The sequence below is a fragment of the Polypterus senegalus genome, unplaced genomic scaffold, assembly GCF_016835505.1.
Source record: "Polypterus senegalus isolate Bchr_013 unplaced genomic scaffold, ASM1683550v1 scaffold_2891, whole genome shotgun sequence".
Taxonomy (NCBI): Eukaryota; Metazoa; Chordata; class Cladistia; order Polypteriformes; family Polypteridae; genus Polypterus; species Polypterus senegalus.
Window position 1 is genome coordinate 6,736 of NW_024380920.1, and position 18,265 is coordinate 25,000.

Genomic DNA, 18,265 nt, shown 5'->3' on the forward strand with positions numbered 1-18,265 from the left:
TCTGCTCCTCGACTTTGGAATTCCCTACCTCCTGAAATAAGAAACATCACCTCTTTCTCTCTTTTTAAGTCTAGACTAAAAACTCACCTATTCAAAATAGCTTATCCCACATAACTTTCTCCATTTTCCTATCTTGGAACTGTTTTATGTTTTATGTTTTATGATCTTGTAAATTACCTGCTCTTTTGCCTGCTTTTATTTTCTTATTTTTATTATTTTTTTACTGTGTACAGTGTCCTTGAGTGTTTTGAAAGGCGCTTTTAAATAAAATGTATTATTATTATTATTATTATTATTATTATTAATGTTTATGATGTGCCAACTGTTGGAATGACAGAAACGTAACAACTGGATGGACACACAGACACGTATCCTTTTATTCAGGTGGGCAGACAGAAGACATATTTATTATCTTTGTTTATTTCAAACTTTTCTGGTGTTTCTTTAACGGGGTATGTACCGTGTACAAATTTTCACGATACTCCGTTATCTTTATTAAAACAAGTTATCCTGTTTTAAGTATGTAGCAGATTGAGCAACGTTGTGAAGGGATATATTTCTTCAGTGGTTATCGTTACATCTTTTATCTAAAAAAAATATTTTTTTATAATATGTAATGAGATCATTGAAGCATACTAACAAGAGAGACTCCTTGACTTTTAAACAGTGTTAATACTGCGCTAGAGACGGCGTCAAATAGATTCTTTACAAGTAATCGGATCTTTAACGTTTGTAACAGATTCTGAGTGCTTATTGAACAATTCGGTGCTAATAAAATGTTCTCAGATCGTTAAAAGCCCAGCAGACACGTCGCGAGCTCTTGGAGACCCGAACGGCGCTGCTGCTCGTCGGTTGGCAATGACGTCACTCGAGTGCGCTACATGACAGCTGACGTCGCGCGCGGAAGTTCAGAAGTGCGCTTTTTGCAAGTTTCGCTCCTTTGATTATTCATTTCGTGTATGCAATCAACACTGAAGTGAATCGTTTTGTGACATACACGGCACAGCCCGAGAGTGTCCCTTTATTGACATTACGATACACAGAAGAAGGTGACCTGACCACGGCTGGCCGTTCACTGACAGACGGACTTTGATTTTTTGCCCACTTCTCCATCATCACCGCTTGCTCGTTTTGCCATGACCCGAGTTACAAAGGAGGCGTTTGGCAGCGTCCTTGGAGCTGGCACCGTGGACAGATTCCGATTAGAGTCCGAGGGGGTGACCGTGGAAATTCTCACGCTTGGCTGCATAATCAGCGCATTAAATACCCGAGACAGGAACGGCAGGAGCGACGACATCGTCCTGGGCTTCGATACGTTAGAAGGTGGGTAAGACAGACGATAGATAGAACGTTATTTGTTCCTGGGGGAAATTTGACTTTTTTTTTACAGAAGCAAAATACTGTATATATATCTATATATAGTAACTCATGTAGGGTGACGTTACTTCAAGAGTACCACCAAATCAACAGGCTCATTGAAAGGGCAAGCTCAGTTATGGGGCGCATTCTGGACTCCCTGGAGGTCGTAGCAAAGGAGAGAATTACAACAAAAAGTGAGTGCCTTTATGAACAATGCTGCACACCAACACAGAGGACTTTCAGGCAACAAATCACTCAGCCGAAGTGTGCCAAGAAACGCTACGGGGGTCCCTTATACCAACAGCAATACGTCAGTATAGCGCCTCACTGGGACTGTGACAGGAGTTTTCTTTCTTTTTTAATATTTTTATGGTCTTTCTAGTGTGTGTTCTGATCATACTGTGTACATGTATTTACTATATTTACTTCCATCCATTATCCAACCCGCTATATCCTAACTACAGGGTCACGGGGGTCTGCTGGAGCCAATCCCAGCCAACACAGGGCACAAGGCAGGAAACAAACCCCGGGCAGGGCGCCAGCCCACCGCAGGGCACACACACACCAAGCACAATTTAGGATCGCCAATGCACTTAACCTGTCTTTGGACTGTGGGAGGAAACCCACGCAGACACGGGAGAACATGCAAACTCCACGCAGGGAGGACCAGGGAAGCAAACCCTTAAGGGTCTCCTAACTGCGAGGCAGCAGCACTACCCACTGCGCCACCGTGCCACCCCTATATTTACTTATCTACCTATTTATTTAAAGAGCTACCGTAAAACTCCAACCCCCCCCGGACAAATAAAGTTCTATCTATCTAATCTATCTATCTATCTATTATTATATAGTGCCTTTCATAACTATCTATCTATATATAGTGCCTTTCATATCTATCTATCTATCTATCTATCTATCTATTATATAGTGCCTTTCATATCTATCTATCTATCTATCTATCTATCTATCTATCTATCTATCTATCTATCTATCTATCTAATAGTGCCTTTCACTCTGTCTATCTATCTATCTATCTATCATATAGTGCCTTTCATATCTATCTATCTATCTATCTATCTATCTATCTATCTATCTATCTATCTATCTATCTATCTATCTATTATATAGTGCCTTTCATATCTATCTATCTATCTATCTATCTATCTATCTATCTATCTATCATATAGTGCCTTTCACTCTGTCTATCCTATCTATCTATCTATCTATCTATCTATCTATCTATCTATCTATCTATCTATCTATCTATCTATCTATCTATCTAGCCTTTCAAATCTATCTGTGTATTATAAATGTGCCAGAATGACTATAAAGAAGGAAAGCCCCTAACTTAGCAGTTAGTCTCGGTGAGGCACTCTACATACTATACATGCATATATTGCTGTCGCCATACAGGAGCACCAGTTGCGTTTCCTGACACCGCACAGTAATTAGTGGCTGAAACTCCTCAATGCTGGCGTGTCACAAGGAGGATGTGCAGCGTTGTTTATAATGGCACTCGGAGTTTTGTCTTCATTCTCCCTTCCACTATTACCTTAGCTTGGAAGGGGATCCAAAGTGTGTTCCATAACTGAGCCTGCTGTTTTAATCAGCTTGTTGATTCGGTGGGCTTCTCTTGAAGTGATGTTATCATCCCATCACACTACAGTACAGAAAATAGCACCGGCCATCTTAGAGTTGTAGAACATATAAATGAGAACAGTCTCCGAAGAAGAAATTGGCTGCTCAGCTTGTCACTGATGTGGACTCCTCAAGTACTTGTTGCAGTGCACTACCAGCACATCCACTCCATGAATAATGACCGGACATGGAGGCTGTTTAGTGTGGTGAAAGTCAATAAGCAGTTCCTTGGTTTTGCTGATGTTAAATTACAGACAATAATAAGTTCTCCATCTGACTCCTCTCCCCTGTGTCATCAACCTCATCAATACACACCACAAGTGCAGAGTCATCTGAGAATTTCTGCAAGTGCGGTTGTTTTATTTATAATCAGGGGTGAGCAGAGTGAAAAGTAAAGGAGGTAGGACAGTCCTTGAGCCTCACAAAGTCTGGTCTGCCCATCCGGTAGTCCGTTTTCCAGGACACCACAGGCTCATCCACCTGCATATCTCTGAGTTTATGCTGTAACTGGGATGGCTGGATGGTATTAAAGGCACTGGAGAAATCCAAAGATATAATCCTCACAGCGCTACTGCTTTGTCCAGGTGAGGAGAAGTCTTGTGGACCAGGTAGATAACTGCATCCTCCAGTGCAGTCTTTGTTAGGCAGACTGCAGTGGGTCCAGGTGGTGAACCACAAGAGGATTCCTATAGTCCTGGACCAGCCTTGTAAAGGTCCTCATAATGGGAGAGGTGCCACTGGTCTTTAGTCATTAGGTGAAGAACAATGCCAGATGCTTTCCAAAGAAGCAGCCCATTTTCCAGTCTTAATCTCCTTAACCCCAAGCAGTACTCAGGCTTGGAAGTCTATACAATTCCGGTTAAGCCCGAGTCAGATTCGATGTGACATATAAAGGTCCCGTTTTCAGTGTTAACGCTCAGGATAGTATTCTCCTGCCATCTGGTGGATCAGATAGCATTACGCTGTGAAAGATCATTGACACTCTAAGGTAAGTCATTAATATTCATGAGTGGGGTGGAGCCTTCAACCAAAACACAATGGTGGATACATGAGAAGCTGTAAGGGCAGTTTTAAGGGAAACTGAAGCTGAACCATTGGTTGAATCAAGTGACAATGATGACTATTTGAACTGGCTGTCAGACGTTGACATGGACAATGAAATCGATGCTGATGGCACCGTACGACCGGACAGGCGTGATGTGGATGGTAAATTCGGTCACTTGAAAGTTCACAGTGGTACAGGTAGCTGTGTGGCAAAAAAGACAAAATGATTGCAGTCAAGTAGAAAGACAAGAAAGACATTATCCTAAGCACCGTTGATAGTACAGCAACCGTCAATGTTGATGCCAAGGGAAATGTGGAAGTTGCTAACACTTGATCTGTGGTAGCCCACAATAACGCAATGGGTGGTGTTGATCATGCAGATCAGGAGCTGGCATTCTACCATCTCATGCACAACGAACAAAGAAAATATTCAAAGACCAGTGTGCAAAGAAAATGCTTCTGCTCTGCTGATTGCAACATCGGGATGTGCGCCAGTGACTGTTTCAAAATGTGTCACACAGAGGACGTGCACTAAATGTGCATCACTACAGCCGTGGACACTCGACATGCCTTCATAAAGTGCACAGCTCAAAAAAATGAAAGGAGCCCTTTGTAATGAGAGTCTAGCATCAAGTCAGTGCCACCTGGGGGCTGTTGATCTGCTCAGTGAAGTACCAGAGGGGCTTGTTCATCAGTTTCAGCTGCTTTGGTGCACTAGAGGGGGGCAACAATGAGACGACCCCCAAAACAGGCATGAATGGGTTAACAGCTGGAGCGAGGCCACTGACATTTGGCCCTCCTTATCTATTTTGTCACTCGTTGTGCATTTGACACCGGTCAGTGTCACTTTTGGTAGCGTGAGGCCATACCTGGACCCTACAGAGCTGGCACAGGTAGTCCAACTTCTCCATCAATACGTGCCACTGCCAGAAGGTTTTCTGTGTCTCCCAGCAAAGTCTCAGGGCAAAGGAGGAGATTCCAGGAGAGAGACAGGCAGTTACTCCAGGAGAGCTGGACAGGACCCCTTGTAGCAGGTCCTTAACCCATCAGCAGGACCCACCGGTATCTGCTCCTTTGGGCGAGGAGGAACAGGATGAGCACCGGCAGAGCCTACAAAATGACCTCCAGCAGGCAGGCTGGCCACTGGTGTGAATGTCTCTGAGCAAACAATCAGAAACAGACTTCATGAGGGGGGTCTGAGGGCCCGTCCTCTAGTCGGCACCGTGGAGCTCGATTGGCATTTGCCATAGAAGACCAGAATTGGCAGGTCCACCACTGGTGGGCGCCCTGTGCTTTTCACAGATGAGAGCAGGTTCACCCTGAGCACATGTGACAGATGTGAAAGGGTCTGGAGAAGCCGTGGAGAACGTTATACTGCCTGTGACACCGTTCAGCATGACAGTTTGGTGTTGGGTCAGTGATGGTCTGGGGAGGGAGGCATATCCATGGAGGGACACATAGACCTCTGAAGGCTAGACAACGGCACCGCAGGACTGTCATTAGGTATTTATAGGTCTGCACCCTCTGCACACAGTCACCTCTGATGATCACGGGGTCCATGAGGGTCCTGGGCCTCCTAAAATCCACCACCAGCTCCTTGATTTTGCTGGTGTTCAGGTGTAGGTGGTTTGAGTCGCACCATTTAACAAAGTCCTTGATTAGGTTCCTATACTTCTCCTCCTGCCCACTCCTGATGCAGCCCACAATAGTAGTGTCGTCAGCGAACGTTTGCACGTGGCAGGACTCCGAGTTGTATTGTCTTTTCGTCATTATCATCTTCTCATCATTGAGGCGTAGCCCCCCAAACCCAATGCACCTAAAAGTTGCAGAACGCCAATGGGACAGACAAGGGCTCATCTTGACCGTGGAATCTGTAGGTGTGCGCTGATCCCTCAGGTAGGAAATTGGAAGCTGGACAGGACCGCTCGTACAGGCCGGGCTGGCAGCTTAAACCCAGCCTCATCAGTGAGAACCTTTTATTCAGTGGACCTGCTCCATCAAGAAAGTGCGATTCTTTGTCGTTATTTTTGAACGTTGCTGTTAGTGACCTTCTCCATCAATTTATTTCAGGTTATCTGACAAACCCTCGCTACTTTGGAGCTGTTGTCGGCCGTGTTGCCAACAGAATCGCCAAGGGCAAGTTCACCGTTGATGAGAAGGAGTACCAGCTCGCTATCAATAATGGACCCAACGCCCTTCATGGGGGACCCACAGGCTTTCACCAGGTAAGCCTCTTCTGTACTGACTGCACAAGGGAATGCAGCGGTGATAGTGGAATAAGAAATTGGGAGATACGCCAGTCAAGGACCGGCTGGATTACAAAACCAGGAGATCGGTAAACTGGTAACTAGAACATAAAACCTACAGTGGCCAGAAAATGTATGTTGAACCCTTAGGGTAAAACTGCGTTCATTTATAAGTGGGTCTCGCTTCCTCTACCTCCTCATATGTTAAATCATTTCAGGGGCAGATTGAAGTGAAAAATTAAGGAAAACGTACTAAGAAATGGCAACACAAAAACTAACTTAATCAGTTTTAACACGAAAAGATGCTGACGGAAGAAGAGAAGAAGTGGGCCGCTAGGATGGAGACAAGAGGAGCCGCTCAGGAAGTGGCAAAGGCATCAACCTCTGAGCAACGAATGTCAAACGTACGGAGAAAGAAATATAATGAGAACTAGAAGTCAAGTGGACTCGCTGTACTGCGCCGTTACTGGTCGATGCCAAACATGCTTTCTGATAGGATGTAGTGAGACGTCAAGTAAAATGACCCCTTTTATTGGCTAACTAAAAAAATTCAATATGCAAGCTTTCGAGGCAACTCCGGCCCCTTCTTCAGGCAGAAAGTTTAAAAATAAAGGAAAATGTGAAATAAATGAATGAAAAGGATCTGCACTTTAAGAAAAATACATCCTAGTAAAAACGCACAAACCCTCACCCTCCTCTTATCATCAGAGGATTAAATGTGAAGGCAAATTACATCCTTTGTGTGTGCGATAAAACCTCCGACCTCATAGACGTCTGACTGTAAACAGGCCAATCGCAAGCGTCAGAGATGCCCAGAGGCGCACAGCAGCCGCCGACACCCATCAGAGAGTTTGCAACTGCTCAGTGGACGCATTATCTGTCCGATCTCTTAGTTGTACTAACTGCACAGACAAATGCAAATGTTCCAGAACAGATAACAAGATGCTGAGCTGCTGCCAGCCAACCCTTCACCTCTCGTGTATTTACAGGATTACCCAACAGAAATAACAACAGACATGGAGAATAATAACACAAAATGAACAAAACTCACAGTAAAACACACACACATTCATTTGGATACGTGACAGTCGCGTGTTCGGAGTGCAGTGAAATTCTTACGTGACGCTCGTTTCGATATGCAGCGTGTTCTGTCTGGCAGTGTGATTTGTGAGTAGAACTACAAGTCAGGTCCGGTCAGGGAGCAGGCACTGGTACAGCACGTTGCTGCTCCCACCACACACCAAAGCAGCTTGGCAACCCCCCAGGCAGACATGCGGTCCAGTCCCACCCTCCAGAAATGACCCCTCTATCTGCCACAGCCAGGTGTTACATGGCTTAGTCAAGCTACCGTACTTGGGTCCTGCGAGCCGGATCACCCTCGGGTAATGGCTCCACATGGCTGTAGTGCTGTAACTGACTCTCCCTCACGATGCAGGTCATGTGCCTCATTCGGGACTCCATGAGCAACACAAAGTCAAACCAGCGGCTCCCAAGGATTCTCCAAACAGACACACATGAAGGAGTCCAGTCTTCATCTCAGGTCACTGGATGGCATCCATGTCTCACAAACCGGGGGAACCAGGACTCTAAAGACTTGGACCTTCGTCCTTTTGCAGAGATCTTTCATGGGTGTCCATGAGATGGCTGGAAAGGGGTGTGTGGTGCTCCCGATATCTATGCAATTTAGCCTGGACATTGGGGTTCACCCCACCCGACTCTTTATTATGAAAGATGCCCAGGGATCTTTTCTGACCACAGAGAGTCAGGACCTCGGTTTTTATGTTGCATTCAAAGACCGGCGCCGTTTTTACAACATGGTGTCATCCCACCCACCCTCCACCCATCACTGCACTGGGACATCGGGATCTACACACAGACCACAGGGGAAGCACCTCCTGCTGGACTCACCGACACCTCTTCCAAGTTTTTCCTGGATGGTCTTCCATCCAAGTACTGGCTGGGCCTGAACTTTGTCATATAGGGTCCTAGGTGACCCTCTTTTGTCTCTTTGTATTCTTTGTTAAGTAGACTTTACCAAAATACCTCTGATCTCGCACAAGTAGCACTCTGTGGTCCTCCATTTCCTCGTTTATCAATAGACTCAGGTAATTAGATATCTGAGTGAAAGAACAGACGGGAGAAGGACGCCACTCGTTTAATGAATTCTGTACGAGAGGTGCTGGTACCCAAATTAGAGATGAGTCTGACAAAAACGGAGTCCCATTACAGCCTCACTGTCTGCTGCAGCCAGGTGTTAAGTGGGCGTCCCCTTGGCCTGGTCCAGCCACTCGGGTCCTACGAGTTGGATCACCCTCGGGTAATGGCGCCACATGGCCGCAGTGCCGTAACTGACGCTCCCTCACACTGCAGGTCATGTGCCTCATTCAGGACTCCATGAGCAACACAAAGTCAAACCAGTGGGACCCAAAGACCCTCTGAAGAGACACACATGAAGGAGTCGAGTCTTCATCTCAGGTCACTGGACAGCGTCCATATCTCACAAACAGGGGGCACCAGGACTATAAAGACTTGGACCTTTGATACCAGGAACGCCACACACCCCTTTCCAGTGACCTCATGACCCCCTGTGCCCTCTCAATCCAGCTACTGACTTTGTAGGAAGTCTTTCCATTCTCATACAGCGTGCTGGACTCTGGACTATCTACCTCCATCATTTCACTTCTTCAGTTGCCGTTTTTCATGGACGTCGTCGTGTGTGCTTTTTATTATCGTTGAATTTGTGTTATCTGGGGTGGGATCGTTTTAGTTTGTGTAGTTAGTAGTATTTAGTTTATTATTATTTAATCCATTCTTCAGTACAGTATCTGTTTTATTACCGGTTGCTTTTTTGTCTCTGCGAGGGAGTGTGTGTGAGTCGGGCCAAGGCTGGGTGTGTTCTTGGGATCCCCACCGAAAAAAATAAAGAAACCACCGTCCTGTCAATGGCGTGAATCTTAGCTGGGTTTTAATGCGCTACAAGGGAAGAACAACTGCAGCCAAATCCAGAGGGGTCTTACAAGAAAACCTTCTGCCTCAGCCTGGGGTGATGGTCCTATGATCCGATACGTACAGGCAATACAGCACCGGAGTGGCTTTGGGACGCGTCTCTGAGGGTCCTTCAACCTCATAGAATATCTGCAGCGAGATCTGAAGATGGCGGTTCACAGATGCTTCCCATCCAATCTAGCAATGCTTGAGAGGTACCTGCCAAGAAAAAAGGGATGGACTGTCCAAATCCAGGTGTGGAAAGCTTGTAGAGGCTTACCCAAGAAGACTCCACGCTGCCAAAGGGGGCTTCTACAAAGCACAGAATTAAGACTCCGAGTACTTCAATGATTGAGAGATTTCAGATTTGGATTTTGTAACAGGTGGCACGGTGGCGCAGTGGGTAGCGCTGCTGCCTCGCAGTTAGGAGACCCGAGTTCGCTTCCTGGGTCCTCCCTGTGCGGAGTTTGCATGTTCTCTCCGTGTCTGCGTGGGTTTCCTTCCACAGTCCAAAGACATGCAGGTTAGGTGGATTGTCCCTAGTGTGTGCTTGGTGTGTGTGTGTGTGTGTGTGTGCCCCCTGTGGTGGGCTGGCACCCTGCCCGGGGTTTGTTTCCTGCCTTGCGCCCTGTGTTGGCTGGGATTGGCTCCAGCAGACCCCCGTGACCCTGTAGATAGTGGGTTGGATAATGGATGGATGGATTTTGTAATAAATTTGAGGGTTTTTCTGAAATGCACATGTTCACTTTGGAATTATGGGTCATTGACGGTAGATTGATGGGCAAATATGACAAATGTCTCCATTTACAATGAAATGAACAACACAGTAAAGTGTGCAGCAAGTGAAGGGGTCTCAAGACTTTCTGAACCCACTGCATATTCTGGAGACCAGGGCAGGTGGCTCACACGGGGGCCCAGAAGAGTTATTCCGGGTTGAATTCCTGCCAATGCAGAGGAAGAGGACAAACTGTCACTATGTAACGTCACCTCAGTGTCATTTTTTAGTGTCCCCTCTAACTCAGGCCCCCCCCAGAAGGCTTGCGATCAACAAATATTAAAGAGGACTGATGTAGAGAGCTGCTCAAAATGTACTAGTTAGCAAAGTATTAAGACATATTGATAGTGAATCAAACAAAAATTACAAAAAGACGCCAGTCAGCCAATCTTCATATTATATAGCGCCTTTTAAAGAACACCTGCTGCTCAGACTCAACCAGAGCAAATGTTAACATCAGGTGGTATCTGCTGGCCCCAGGAGCTGAGAGCTGAAGGTGGGTCGAGGACGACATCGCCTGTCATCGTCATGGGTGGGCTGTTTGAGGATTAGTGATGGCGCAGCAAAGCAAAGTTTATTAAAATGATTACGCAGTCCAAACGCCAGCTCAGCCAGTCTTTACTTCATATTGAACATTTCAACAGCCCTGCTGCAAAGACAACATCACAATCAAAAGTGAAAGTACTGCAGTGTATGTAACTCTTCAGCACATGATGAAGACCGCTCACTACGCTGTTTCTTTAATATAGCGCCTTTCACAAAGGACTGGCACAGAACTTCACAAAAAAGCACAAACCAGTCCAGAAAACGAGATCCACAACCAAGAGATCCAGAGAACACTCCGTGCATCTTTTGTGCCCTTCTTTGTCTTGTTTAGCGCCGTCCACCCACACCGCCTCAGGCTGTCTGTAGCGTCAAATCTCAAAACCTGTGAGTAATACAGAAAAGCAGAAATCAAGTCGTGTCTTGACAACAATCACCCATTTTGCTTTGCTGCTTCGTTTCTTTCACTTCTCATTGTGCAGAATTGAAATTCCATACATGAACAGAATATAAAGACCTACATTGGAATTTACTTATAAAATAAAATATGGATGTTATTATGTGGCTAATGCCTTCTCTCAAGGTGACTTTTAACAGTTGCGATACAATTGGTTTACGTTGCTTTTGTGTTTCCAATTGGAGCCCAGGCAGGTGAAGTGACCTGCTCGGGGTTGGGGTTAGGGTTAGGGATTAGCAGGATTTGAACCCACAACTTCGGGGTCTGAAATCTAAAGCCTTAACCGCTTTCTGCCAAAAATCCAAAGATTAAAACACTGAAACCTTTAATATTGTGCCTTGCACCAAGTTGTCACAATATATGGGACAGAAAACAACCAAGACTTGAATACAAAGACCCATTGACAGACAATCAGGCTTTATTAGATATACAGGGTGAGCCAAAATGAAGTACCCCATTTCTCAAGGTAGGGACAGCCGAGTGGGTTGTGGTGAGGGGTCCTTTGACAGGTGGTCCCGTGTAGTTTTCAGTCGGTAACGTTCCTTGGTCCGGTGCGGACTGTGCTTTCGCTTTCAAAGAGTTCTTCAAAAACTACAAATCCGTCATCGTGACATAATGGGCCTACAATACACTTCACCATTCCTCCTAACGGTGACGTCCCAAATAGGAAAACAATTCTAAATTTAGACAGACGGGTACAACACTGAACAGAAAATCTCCAGGCCGTCCTCGGACGGTACGAATGAACGCCTGAAGGGCAGCCCTTTTGCAGTCTCCTAGACGTTCAGCGCCCTTCTGCCTTTCCAACACGTCTTTCATTTCACATGAGGACCTTAATTTCCGTCCATACAAAATGATGAGAGTGCAGGAACTCACCGAGAGAGACTGGGAGAGTGGTAGAGAGTCGTGCGCCAACATTCTGCAAAGCGTTCATCAAGATGCCATCGTAATGTGACATCAGCGACGAAGCACATTTCCATTTGAACGGTTGCGTAAATATGAAACACTTTCTCTATTAGGCTGAAACCAACCCTTGTGAACTTCATCAGAGACCCCTGCACAGTGAGCACACGTGTTACAATTTTGTGTGCCGTTGCAGAATTTGGCATTGTAAGCCCTCACTTTTTTGAGGTTACCATCACTTCAGAACGTTACACTGAAATGCTAGAGAACTTTTAACGGCCCCAACTGGAAGAAATGGATGTGGCGGATGGGTGCCTGGTGTCAACAGGATGGAGTGGCAGATCATACGGCGTGGAGGGCCATGCAAGTTTTGCGGGGAAGCTGATCTCCCTGCGCGGCGATGTCAGGTGGTCTTCACGTTCGCCTGATCTTGCTCTGTGTGGGGCTCTCAAGTTGAAGGTCTACACACACCGACCTCAAAAACTTGCAGCCCTCAGGGACGCTCTTCGCCACAAAATCGCCTCTGTTCCCCTTGAAATGGCCAAACGAGTCGTGCGAGTATTCAGAAATCGTCTCGAAGAGTGTATAGCTAATGATGGCCACCACCTTGAAGACATAAACGTTTGAAATGCGGTTCTTCTTTTGTGCTCACCCTGTACAGTGGAGTCACGATGTATTCAGACCCCCTCACTCACTGCACATGTGTCGTAGATTTCATTTGGAATGGATCAATCTCCATTTTTGCCCATTAATCTACCCTTAGTAAACCATAATGACAAAGATAAAACATGTTTTCCGTATTAGTTTCAAATTTATGAAAAATCAAAGACTGAAATCTCTCATTCATATGCAGTAAGTATCCAGACCCTTAATTCAGTACTTTGTAGAAGCCCCTTTTGGTATCAATTCCAGCCTCGAATCTTCTTGGGAAGTCTCTACAAGCTTTGCACTCAATCCTGGATTTTGGGCAGTTTATCTTATTCTTCCAGGCAGCTCCTTGCAAACTCCGTTAAATTAGACCAGAAGTGTCTGAAGACTGCCATCTCCAAGTCTCTCTACACACGTTCTAGGGGTCTGACGTCCGTACTGACCCCTACTCTCTCTTCTGTTCTTTTTCCAGTTTTCTGTGGTGGCAACCTGCGCCACCACCCCCTAATCAAAGCACCGTGATGTCCCTCCATTGATGGATTAAAGGCCAGAAGTCCACATGACCGTCATCATCAAGTCCTTCCATGAGAACCCTAAATACAATGAGGACTGATTGGGGTCATTTATGTTAGGTATAATGCCTAGAGGGGGCTGGACGGTCTCGTGGCCTCGGAGCCCCTGCAGATTTTACTTTTTCTCCAGCGTACGATGCTTCACCGTAAGAGTGGTGTTAGGCAGGTGGAGAACAGTGACAGGTCTTTGGTGTTCTGCCCAAAGAGTTCAGACCAAAGAATCTTTTTTTTTCTTCTCAGTGTCCCATGAGTCATTTAAATGACCTCATACACACGAGATGTGGCTTCCATCTCTACCATAAACGCAAGATCGATGGACTGCCCCTGAAATGGACGTCCTTCTGACAGGTTCTTCCATCTCAGCAGAGGACTTTGGAAGCTCCGCTCGAGTGACCTTTAGGTTCTTGATCACCTCCCTGACCAAGGCCCTTCTTGTGATGAGTTGTCAGCCAATACCAGGGAGAGTCCTGGTGGTTCTAAACTTATTCCATGTCACAGTCGCTGAGGCCAGTGTGCTCCAGGACATTCTGAAAGAATTACCTCACTGTGATGGACTGTATACCTCTGCGTCACTTCTTACACATCATTAGGAATCAGAATTTTGGGGCTTTCATGGTCTCCATGGTGTAATCAGAATATAAGTTTAATATGTCACTGTGCTCCGTGCAAATACAGTGGTACCTCGGTATACGTCCGCTTTGGAATAAGTCCAACTTGGTATACGACCTTCGTTTGGAATACGACTCGCGTGCTAGAACACCACACGCTACCCTTGTTTACCTCTCTCGAGACAAAGCCACGACTGCCCACGAGCGTCAGTACGGCAGTTGCTAGCATTCAGTGAACAACCCGCACTATAACTCTATGTGAATTTTCACGTGAGTTTGTGTTTTTCCATGTAAATTTGAATTGATTGTTGAAAATATGACAGTGGCATGCGTATCCGGGACTTGGCTACTGTATACCGTATGCCGAGAACGACGGTATCAACGATTTGCGAAAAACAAAGACGTTAATAAAAGGTAAAGTGAGGTTAAATTTCCATTTATTTCATCTAATTGCTTTTGTATTTATGTATTTTAGTATTAAGCAGTGTTTAAAAAGACATGCAGGTTAGGTGATCCTAAATTGTCCCTAGTGTGTGCTTGGTGTGTGTGTGTGTGTGTGTGTGAGGTGGGCTGGCGCCCCGCCCAGGGTTTGTACCCTGTCTTGTGCCCTGTGTTGGCTGGGATTGGCTCCAGCAGACCCCCGTGATATAGCAGGTTGGATAATGGATGGATGGATAAATTATTTTATACAACCCCATCAATGTATAATATGTCAATAACAATAGGATGTTTTTTCATGGGAACGGATTAATCATTTTCCCTTTATTTCTTATGGGAAAAAATTTGTTTGGTATAAGTCAAAGGATCTGGAACGGATTAAAGACGTATACCGAGGTACCACTGTATTTTAGATCTGCTTTCCTTTTCTTCTCACATGTACAGCTAACGCAAAGCCAAATTGAGTACACAGGGGCCAGCATTTAGAACTGCTAGGCAAAGCATTTTAAGACAAGTTAAGAACAACTGAAAATGGACAACATGTACTATTTCTCTGTGTCAGAGTCAGCATGACATTGGATCTTCTTTTCCTTGTTTGGAATGGCATGATTCACCGAAGTGGGGGCCTGCACATGGAGAAACAGTATAAAGCCTTGGAACATTGCCCGGCACACCTTTTGAAGCCGACGGATGGATGGGAGATACCGTCACCCGATCCTGAAAATCCTCCCAATGCAGCAACGAAAATGGCAGACTGTATACATCGGGCCCCCGTTACCCGAAGGTCTTGTCATGGCTTCCTTTGTCTGTTATGCCGCATAAAGAAAGCTAAGCTATTTCTCCTATGTGATTTCTTACCGCCGCATCACTAAGGGAGGGGTATTGCCTTTTTATATTATATCTGTATAGTTCTGGGTTATGTAACACGCCACAATCACAAAAGAACTTATTCCAACAAGGGAACTGGCGCCCCCTGCTGGATAGACACTGTCTACACTAATATAGACATCGACACGGGTGTACAGTCGGTTAGAAATGTTTTTGAAGAATATCTGGATTCAGACAGGCCAGATGAGATCGTGGTGGTCTCTAACGAGTGTTCCTTGGACTTTATGGCTTGGCTTTTGTTCTGACATGCAGTGTGAATTGTGGGACCTCCTGTGGACAGGACCACGTCTGGATAACGTTCAGTCAATTCGGTTTGCCACAGGTGGAGTCCAGTAACGTTCTCGACACATCTCGAGGAGAGCATTACAGCCAGGAGGACACACCTGAGCTCAACTTGGAGCGTCACACTAAAAGATCTGAATACTTGTAGGAAGGAGAGACTTCAGTTTTTAATTTTGTCTTCGCTTTGTCACTGTGGGTTATTGAGTGTGGGTTGATGGGCATAAATGTATGCCCTTCAAATTACGTCTGCAAGATAATCAAGTGTGCAGAAAAAGGCGGGTTCTCGGTCCGTTCTGAATCCTTTGTATATTTTTGGTTGTTTCATTTATTTTCGGTGAGGTGATAACGATTGTGTTCCTCCTATTTTTGGGCCCAACTGCAACAGCAGGCTGTGACGGTGAGCCGCCTCGTTTTAATTCAGGCTTGTCAGCAGAAGGCGTTGGTTGGTTTTGTGCTCCACATCAAGCGCTGAGGTGTCACCTTTATTTTGTCACTTTGCAGCAGCTGTTATCTATTGAAGCCATCACTTATGCAAATCGCTAGCATCACCCAGGTTGCCACAGTCACTCCAAGTGTATTTAAAAGGCCAAGCGTCTCAGCCGTAGCCAGCACTGCTCTGCTCTGCTTCCGTGTCACAGCCATTCATCAGCTCACCAGCCTGATGGTCGATTTTTGCTGCCACTTGTCTTGTATCGGTAGTCGGGTAAGGGTCGTGCAGCTAGAAGGCTGTTAATACGGTCAAGAAGCTGTGCCAAGGAGTGCCTGTGGGGAAGCAGCGGGCCATGGAGGAGTGAGCTGTAACACCTCCACAGAGATGTGAGAGACTGCACGGTGACGAGAGGAAGCGCCACCTCTGATGAAGGCTGTGTTTGTAATTGTTTGTTTTGTCGTTTTTTTATTTTGTATTTTCTGGTTACAGACAGGGTGGCTCGGTGGTAGCGCTGCTGTCTCGCAGTAAGGAGACCCGTCTGGGTTCGCTTTCTGGGTCCTCCCTACATGGAGTTTGCATGTTCTCCCCGTGTCTGCCTGGGTTTCCCCCCACGGTCCAAAGACATGCAGGTTAGGTGCATTGGCGAGCAGAAATTGTCCCTAGTGTGTGCTTGGTGAGTGTTCTGCAGTGGGCTGGCGCCCTGCCAGGGGTTTGATCCTGCCTTGCGCCCTGTGTTGGCTGGGATTGGCTCCAGCAGACCCCCGTGTTAGGATATAGTGGGTTGGACACTGACTGACTGACTGGTTACAGCTAAAGAAGGTGCAGTCACCTACTGAATCACAGGGCGGGGGGTCTTTCCCATTCAGAAACCACCTGCGCTTTAGTAGAGGGCAGCTTAGCCTGCTCAGGCCCAGCCAGTACTTGGATGGGAGACCACCTAGAAAAAAATCTGGAAGAGGTGCTGGTGAGTCCAGCAGGGGGTGCTCAGCCTGTGGTCTCCCAGTGCAGTGATGTGGGGGCACCGTGTGCTGTAAATCTGATGCTGTCCTGAAAGAGGGTCATGGTAAAGAGTGGGCTGTATCCTGTATGTCCCGGCTACATCACTCATCACGGCCTCGTCCATTCTGGCCCCCTAATCACCCCCCGGCCCATCTCTAATTGTGTCTGTCTCTCTTACCCCTTTACCACCTAACAGCTAATATCTGGGGAGAGTACTGATGTGATAATAATCGCTGTCGTCACTTCATACAGGTGGCCGCTACACATTGGTGCTGATTGAAGTGTGTGGCGGTCCGGTGATTTATTTATTTTTATGATGGAGATTCCAGGGACGCACCCAGCCTTGGCACGACCCACACGCACTCGCAAACAGAGACAACAACAAAGCAAACCGGTAATCAAACAGCAAATAAAGAATGGAGTGAACAGAAAATGAAATAACTGAAAACAACGATCCCACCCGTGTTCCCCTTACAGCAGGGGTGTCCAACTCTGGTCTTGGAGGGCCGCAGTGGCTGCTGGTTTTCGTTTCAATCATCTTCTAAATGAGTGACCAGTTTTGCTGCTAGTTAGCTTCATTTGCCTTCATTTTAATTATCTTGACTCGGACCCCAGAATTGCTTCCTTTTTCCTTAATTAACAGCCGCACAATAATCCATCCATTATCCAACACACTATATCCTAACTACAGGGTCATGGGGGTCTGCTGGAGCCAATCCCAGCCAGCACAGGACGCCAGCCCACCGCAGGACACACTAGGGACAATTTAGGTCCGCCAATGCACCTCACCTGCATGTCTTTGGACTGTGGGAAGAAGACACGAGGAGAACATGCAAACTCCTCCACAGGGAGGACCTGGGAAGTGAACCCAGGTCTCCTTACCACTGCGCCACCGTGCCACCCACAACACAATAATGAGACGCAAAAAGAGCCGACACTCGAGCAGCTAACCAGCTAGTCCATCACGTAATCTCCGAAAATATAGAAAGGTGAAGGTCTCAGTAAGGTGGATCTCTCGGGTCACTAAAACATCTCGACGGTGTTCTTAGAAAAAACAGAAAATCAACCGTTTTGGAAATGTCTGCTGTGGCAGAATGAGAGCAGCAACAAGCCACGGAATTAAATAATGGGCTTAATTAACAGCAAGAATCGGCTTCTCATTAAGTAATTGGTTGGAGTTTGAAGCCCTGATTTAAAATGCTGGCTCATTTCACATCTCTGTTCTGTTTGGCTGCCATTTAGTGAAGAAAAAAATCAAATTGATGTCTTAATGACAGGGGAAACGGTCATTAAAATGAAGGGAAATGAAGTTAATTAGCAGTGAAAACTGGTCAATGCTTAGGAAAAAGGTTAGAATGAAAACCTGCAGCCACTGCGGCCCTCCAGGATTGGAATTGGACACCCCTTACGGCGACTATGCAGTACGTTAAACACACAAAGCACAAACAAA

At 46.2% G+C, this 18,265-nt stretch overlaps 1 protein-coding gene across 1 annotated transcript; it reads left to right on the forward strand.

Moving 5' to 3' along the window:
* The first annotated feature begins 867 nt into the window (after positions 1-867).
* LOC120520408 (galactose mutarotase-like) lies at positions 868-13,106 on the forward strand. The gene is made up of 3 exons (XM_039742802.1): positions 868-1,323; positions 6,112-6,266; positions 13,071-13,106. Exons 1-3 carry the CDS (start codon positions 1,137-1,139, stop codon positions 13,104-13,106), a joined length of 378 nt encoding a protein of 125 aa, XP_039598736.1. The 5' UTR covers positions 868-1,136.
* The last annotated feature ends 5,159 nt before the right edge of the window (positions 13,107-18,265 follow it).